We start from the raw sequence: 7,734 nt of genomic DNA, 5'->3' as shown, positions 1-7,734 counted from the left end.
TCAGCAGGATCAATGTTTGGCACCATGTCAAAAAGTAATGATAGCTTTTAGCTATAGATATCAATACAGATGCAAGAACACGATTTTAAGCATAAATATTTGAGACTATTCTCACTTCTACTAACTAGAGGATGCAAAAGACATGATTCACATGCCGGGAGAGATTTCATACTTCTAATAAATTAAAACAATACCACAGCAGCTTCAGAAAATAAAGCATTTTCTGACTGATCCCAGAGACAAAGTCCTAGATTTACATAGTCTATAGGCCAACACAATACTAATACCCATCATTTCCTCTTGGCAGATTTAAGACCCCATGAGGCACCAGACACAAACAAGAACTGATGTAGAGGGTAGATATTTAAATCTTTCGACTAAAGCGTTAAGATATGAGGAGAAACAGACTTTTGCAGAAGACCTGAGCAGTGAAACAGCAACTCTAGCAAAGTGCCTGCAGCAGGAAAGGAAAGCCTCCAGCACACATATCGTTTGGTTTCTGCCCCAGCATTGAGCACCTCAGGTTATAAATGTCATAAATTAAGGAAAAATCTTAAAAGCTGAACTAATACACCTCACTGCACATCACTGACAAAGGAACAGCTGTTAGGAGGGACGGTATTGCCAGGAGTAGGTCGATGAGTGCTATTTCCCGCTTCGCTGTTAGGAGGGACGGTATTGCCAGAAGTAGAGTAGGTTGATGAGTGCTATTTCCCACTTTATGATTCAGTGTGTACTGATCTCTGTCTGTCCTGAAGCCCTTGTGTGCAGAAATACCTCCTTGCTAGCCTCAAGCCAAGATGTTTTCTGGAACGTCTTCCCCGGGACCATGGTTTTGCCAGGCTTTCTCTGCTGCACAGGCTGTTTCCCTGGTCTGAAGCCTAAAAAGCTGCTGTACAAGGCGTCATCACACCCCAAACCTCCTTGCCTGGCATCACCCACCAAGACTGGATCCATGGCACCTCCAGAAACCAACTCTCCTGGGCTTCTGCAATGACACTATGGGAAAAGGGGACTAATAAGGAAAACGGATGGGAGGTGCCAGCAGGCTGTTGCTCGCAAGCCATCTGATCCATAGCCTGCATTGAGTTGGAGCCAGTATAAAGTCATAGTGGTAAAGTGTTTTGTTGTAGTGGGGTACACTCATGGGCCATTACTACTACGTAGAGGAGTGATTAATTTACCTGGATGTACCACAGATAGCTGAATAAGAAAACAGTTACACTGTCAAATATAAGGATGTTCTGAAGTGTTTGATCTTGCGGGAGGAGCAAAAGCAAATCATACACTGTAGCAAACAACCTCTTTCCTGCAACTGGTATTCACATACAATAGTTGCTCCTTCTTCCTGAAGCGACATTAAAAGTATTTATATGACCAAAAAAACGCATTTCTCATTATAAAATATTTTGAGACATAGTAGGCTACTAAAATACCTAATGCAGTTTCCACCACTCCTTACCCTTCCCCTAGACACACAGATAGGAAGAGTTCTCTTAGAAGAAACCACCCCACAGAAGCAGCCCCCTTGCTTCTCCAAACATTCCTAGGACACAAGTAGTACATGCCTCCACGGCTGAGACTTACCCACTGCAAAGTCAGAAATAGCAAGATTGAGAAAGAAGTAGTTACTCCGATGCCTCAGGTTTCTGTCCATGATGAAAGCAAGGATCACCAGAACATTTCCAAGGATGGTGATCAGAGCTAGCAACACCATGAGGAAAGCCAGCAGCACCAGCACTCCCAGTGAAAACTGGGAGCCCGGTGGCTCTGTGGATAAAGTTGCGTTACATGTTCCAGCCGTATGCAGAGTTTCAGCAGTGGCGTTGTGCATGTTGCATATCCCGGTCAGTTCAGCCTGGGAAAAGATTCGTAGCTGGCAGAGTTATCCAAAAGGTTAAGACAAGTCTATTAACAGGACGGACTGAATACTGGCACATCCAAAAAAAAAAAAATCAAACAATACCAAAATAAAGGATCACAAGACTTCAAGGCCTGGAGTCTCTGATGTTCCTTGATCTGAATGCACCTATTGGCCTGAAAACAAAATCTATAAAAAAGATACCTCATAAGCAGCAGTATGTCTACACTTTAAAATAAGTTATCTCTTTCTCTCCTGAACACTGATCCTTATCTACTGAGGTCAGAAAAGTTAGTCTGAAAACAGCTCTTCTTAGTCAGGCAGTTTGCATATTAGCATTGTGTAGGCATTTTTACAGATTGAATTCTGCTGAAACTAAAAACAGATCTCATTTTCACTTCCTCAGTGATCAACAGGACTTAAATTATTTCAATGCCATTTCTTTGACAGTAAGATGTCGACATTGTTGCGCTCGCTGCTATACCACTTACTAAATTTTACCGTTAAGAACAGAGAGGTGTGTATTTCTTAATGCTGCTGGTTACAGAGCATTTAAAATTCAGCTCTACGCAGCAGAAATACCACCAGTATCTTTTCCACTCATTTTAATCAGAAGCAAGCCTAGCCCTGGGCTCAGCAAACCAAACACCAGGACTTCGGAGGTCCTTATAAGCACGGCCCATCAAATCCTCCACTTCCCAAGTAATTCCAGGTAAGCTCCCACTCCACAAAGTGCCAACCCCTTAGCCCTTTGCAGGCGTGAGAAGGCGTATCCCTCCTTCTTCACAATCTCATCTGTTTCGGTAAGGGTGCGCAGAAGCCGGCAGGCTGTGGCTGACGCCCGCAGCTCACTGGCTCTGTAGCACCTTGGCACACCCTGCGACCAGCTTTTCCGACGGCAGCCCTGATGCTGGGGGCTCGAGAAGACGTAGGGCAAGGAACAAGGAAGGAGAGGGCGGACAGGATGTGGGGAGGGGAGGTGCAGTGCTTTGATCTTGTCTCAGGGAACAAAGGGAAATACATTTTAAAGAGTTGGAAGCAGGAACAGAAGAGACCTCAGGAATGATTTCAGCATGGCAGACAGGCACCTGCCTTGGGTCCATGTGCACAAATGCAGGCTGGGAAACACTCAGGAGGAACCAGAGCTCCCAGCGCAGTCACAAAGCAGCTGGTCATGAAGCCAGCGACATGGGTGACATAGTTGCAGGGGTGTGATGCAGGGCACCCCAACGAGGGTGAGGCGAGTGATGAAGTCTTTAAGCAAATAAAGGAAGCTTCTGGAACACAGACCATTTCTTGTGTGGGACTTCAATGTTCATGGCATATGCTGGAAGGGCAGCACAGCAGGTACAAGCAGTCAAGTTTCCTGGAGGTTGTCAAGGGAGAACTTTCCGATACAAGTACCGAATAGGCACAGGGAGGTGACACACAGCTACATCAGCTGCCCACTGGTAAAGAGGGGCTGGTTAGGGATGTGCAGTCAGTGGCAGCCTGGGCTGCAGTGACCATAAGCTAATGGAGTTCAAGATCCTAAAGGGCGTGAGAAAGGAGACTAGCAGCGTACAGACCATGGACTTCAGGTGAACAGACCGGTTTATTCAGGAAAGTGGGAGGCAGGATCCCATGGGAAGCAGCTCTCAAGTCCAAAGGAGCTCAGAGAACCTTCAGGCCTTTAAGGACAGCAGCCTCGACACACGAGGAAAGCCCAGCCCAGTTCTCAAGAAAGCAAGTAGACGCATCAGGAGCCCAAGGAAGCGACACTGCAAAAAGGCAGCGTGGGGGAGTTTGAAGCAGGTACAGGTTACAAAGGAGGAACGTAGGCAAGTTGCCTGGCCACATAAGCATGACGTTAGGAAAACCAAAGCTCACGCTGAGTTGATGCTTGCAAAGGACATCAAGGACAACATAAAGAACTTCAGCCACCCCATTAATAGTAAAATGCTGAATGAGAAAAATGTAGGCATTTTGTTGAATGGGGCCAGTGACCTAGTGACAGCAGAGGCAGAAAAGGCTGAGGTACACAATGCTTCCTTTGCTTCATTCTTGGCTATTTGGGTCTCCCTCTCCTCCATGCTTAGTGAATGAGTTCAAGGAGGAGACCTGTCATGAGCAGGTAAGAATAAGGCAGCAATTATTTGACTTGACCCATAAGAATCCTTGGGACCCAACAGGCTGCACCCAAGGCTGCTGAGAGAACCAGCTACCAACCCTGCAAGACCACTTTCTATCCTCTTTGAAAGGTCTTGGAGAAGAAGGAAGGTTCCCAACAACTGAAGAAAAGCAAGTGTTGCAACCATCTTCAAACGATGCCACAAACACTAAAGGTGAGCCTCCCTTTGGCCCATGGGAAAATAATGGAGCAAGTCCTCTTGGAAGGCATTTCCGAGAACTGGAGGGAGAAAAAGGTGACTGGGAACAGTCAGCATGGGTTTACCAAGGTAAATCATGCCTGTGAAACCTGGTTATCTTCTTTGATAAAATTACTAGATTAGTGAACAAGGGGAGAGTAGTCAAGGGCTTTTGAAAAATAAATCAAATGTTGATGTTTTAATCATAGTCCTTCAATGGGGTTGAGAGAGAAGTCTATGTGGTCTCACATTCCTTCCTTCCTGTGGAGGAAAACCATAGCCTAACATGAAGGAGACAGACATTAGGAGACTCATTAGGGTTAAATACTCATCCCAGAAATAAACAAGCCAAAGATAACACAGTTTCTTTCAACATGTATGTTTTATTTGTTGGGGGATTTTTTTAAGACTTGAGAGGGCCAAGTTAGAAAAACACTGTTGTGGTTTCAGTTGAACCTCAGAGTCATATGCCTACTGTCACCATGTATTTACAGGAGCTACTGGACATCTGCAAAGACAGAATAAAATTCAAGGACGTGAAATGGTGAAATGGATGAGTGGATAGAGAGACCTGGCTTAGGTCAGTTTGGTAAGCAAAGTCCTCTTCTGTCAGCTCATGAAAGGTATGCCCAAGAACAAATGCTGAATAGCTCACAATATCATACAATATCCCTGCAAAATATCTGATGGAGAGGTGAAGACTGAAGATGCCACATTGACCAAGATAGCTTTAATGCTGTGAGCACAGCAACTAAGTGCTTGGCTGAGCCTGGGAGCACTGAGCAGAATTTTCAACAATTAGAAAAACACAACAAATCCTTCACAGTTTGAACACCGTGTGTGTAATATAGAACGTTAAAACAATTGATCTCCAGTAGCTTCGCTAGTCCACGTGGTTTCAAATTTGCTGCACACTGTGCTCCCTGACAAACTCTTGTTTTTCAGTACTGCAAAATATGGATACAGCGTACCTAGTCCATAATTTTGTAGGCCGTTTTGCCGAAGTAAACACATCCTTGAATCAAAAAATGCAAACTGAATTTTTATACAAAAAGCATAGGGATAGAAAAGCAGATGACTCAAATGCTTTCCCACTTTGGGCCTACCTACAGTTTCTCTGTTTAAAAGATGTCCATTTAGTACACCAGCTACTCTACCAATGTTTTAAATGCATATGTGTTTGGTATTTTAAGCCTCACAGAAAAACAAACCCCACACAATCTATGCCAGCACCTCAGCTCATGACAGTGAGCTGTGCTGAACGAATGACCTCCTCCTGAAGCTCTACCTCTCTCTGCAATCAGGCTCCCAATCCATAACAGTATCCACGTGAGGCAAGGAAGCATAATGGGAATGACTGGTGAAAGACAATCTTCCACCAGCATGAAAACTGGCCAGGACTCTTCAGTTCCAGACCTCTGAACAGAATGGCATTTTATCTCCTCAAAGCCATCAAATCCTGTGCTATGATGAAGCTGCTTACATGCATTTGACTCATGCTTACAAAGGAGTACTCTGCTTTTCCAACACTTCTACAGACAATGTCAAATTAGACAAAAAATAATATTTAAATTGACTATTACTTTCCACGTTCTGTCCACCTGATTTCTCTTTCCGTATTTTATACATGTCTATGTATCTACAAAGAGGAAAGAAAAATAATATAAAAGGAAAGAACAAAAGAATGTAACCAGTGACTCTCACCCATCCATGAAATCCTCCTGGGTGAGCTGCAACAGCCAACACGAGGCAAGAATATTTGGTGCATGGTATGGTTATAGTCAAGCTCCATTGCCTTCACTCACTCCTTTTAGCACTAGATATTCACCCACATTGTTTATCGCAGCTGCTTAAGACACCTCTGTGTCAGCTTTCAGACAAACCTCTGTGAATCCGGCCCTTGCCGTGTGAAAGAAAAAAAGTCCAGTTTGATAGTGGTTCAGTGGTGGAGAAAAAGCTATATAATGTCCCAGTAACAGGACACAAAGAAATGATCCGGTATAAAAATCACTCTGTCAGTTCGAATTTGCTCCAGACGTTTTGATGGAATATCTTTGCATTTGCAAAGCTTTACACCCGAGAGGGTATTGTCTGTTCTCGCACAGCCCACCAAAATCATAAATCCAGCGTGAACTTTGTACTGTTTGCTCTGCTGATTCAACAGGAACGTGATCACGTGCCCAAGCCTGGCATATCTATCGGGGAACCAAACAGTGCACAAATCTGTCATCAAAAACCATTTAAGCATAACCAAAGAGGCAGCCACTGTCAGGAGAAAAAGACAGAACTGGTGAGAAGAGTAACGACCACTTAACGCCTGTGGTAGTTTTGAAAACCAATCTCCATTACTACAGAGACCTTCATTCTCTGAAAAATCATCCAGAATTACTAATTTACATATACTGTGTCCAGCAACACCATGTATGGACTATATTAAAATTAGAAAAGGACAGATAGGCTGGCTTAGACAGTCCATTCACTTGCATATTGCTCCCTGTGGGGATTATAATGACTACAGAGCACTTGCCATCATGATAGTTTTTAACATCAAGTTATATTGCTCCTGTAAATATTTATACACTGCAGCAGAGCTGCTTCTCCACTGATAGCTTCAGGTTCACAAACAAATTTTAATTCAACACATACATAAACAGGTATCTCCCTCCAATGAACCTCTGTGGAAATAACTACAGCAGAGGTCTTTTATACAGAGCTGGTACTATGAAAGGAAAAAAAAAACAACACAAAACCCAAAACCAAACCTCAAACCCACAAACCAAGAAGGAGATCCAGCAAAACTTGTTTTCTTTTAATTGCACTAGATGGTGTTTAACTTGTCAACACACCAGCAAAACTAAAATCAAAATCCTGAAAACTAGCAAAATCAGGGCAAATACCTGCCTCTGCTGCACTCGTAAGTCATGCCATTACTAAAAAGACGGTTTTTCTCTATTTCTGTTGAAGATACATATGAAAAAAATGGCACTAAATAAGAGAGGAACCTCTTACCTGTAAGTCAATTATTTTAACTCTCTATAAAGGTGGTGTGTTACGTGACCTCAGTGTTGCAAACCTTTTGGGACATAACAGTTTAAAGAAAGCCATTCGAAACCTCATATGACAGAGAGGGTAGAGAAATGGATTCAAAGAGGAATTGATCCACAAAAGCCAAAAAGTGATTTCATACAAGGAGTTATGGATGCACTTTCCTTGGCAGGCCCCACGAATAATCATTAGTAAAGTGTAAGGGGCCCAGCAAATGGCAAAGGCACACACAATTATGGCAAGTGACTTGGCTATTTTCTTGTCCCGCTGCAGCTTTGACCTGGTCGTTGAACGGAAAGAAACAGAAAAGTCCTTTTTGAGGGCTCTGGTACTGGTTTGGGTTGGAGATGGACAGTCAGCCATCACTGCTGGTCTCCATGACCTCGTTGATGAAACACTGTCCTCTGCTTCTGACGGAGGTGAAGATGATCCTGGCCTTGGCAAGAAGCAAAATCTCCAGGACAGGCTGCCGCCTCTCCG

General features: G+C 43.7%; 1 protein-coding gene and 1 pseudogene across 1 annotated transcript in view; both read right to left on the bottom strand.

Moving 5' to 3' along the window:
- The window catches only part of LOC104510063 (histamine H3 receptor-like), a 5,248-nt gene extending 3,390 nt beyond the window's left edge, over positions 1 to 1,858 (bottom strand). Inside the window, 1 exon segment of the mRNA XM_010152200.1 lies at positions 1,588 to 1,858. Within this exon segment, the coding sequence (XP_010150502.1) occupies positions 1,588 to 1,834 (247 nt within the window). The 5' untranslated portion in view covers positions 1,835 to 1,858.
- Positions 1,859 to 7,242: 5,384 nt separating this feature from the next.
- Positions 7,243 to 7,734, bottom strand: part of LOC104510062 — an 819-nt pseudogene continuing 327 nt past the window's right edge.

This window comes from Eurypyga helias, unplaced genomic scaffold, assembly GCF_000690775.1.
Source record: "Eurypyga helias isolate BGI_N326 unplaced genomic scaffold, ASM69077v1 scaffold8565, whole genome shotgun sequence".
NCBI classification, from domain to species: domain Eukaryota; kingdom Metazoa; phylum Chordata; class Aves; order Eurypygiformes; family Eurypygidae; genus Eurypyga; species Eurypyga helias.
This window is presented reverse-complemented; position numbering and strand designations above follow the sequence as displayed.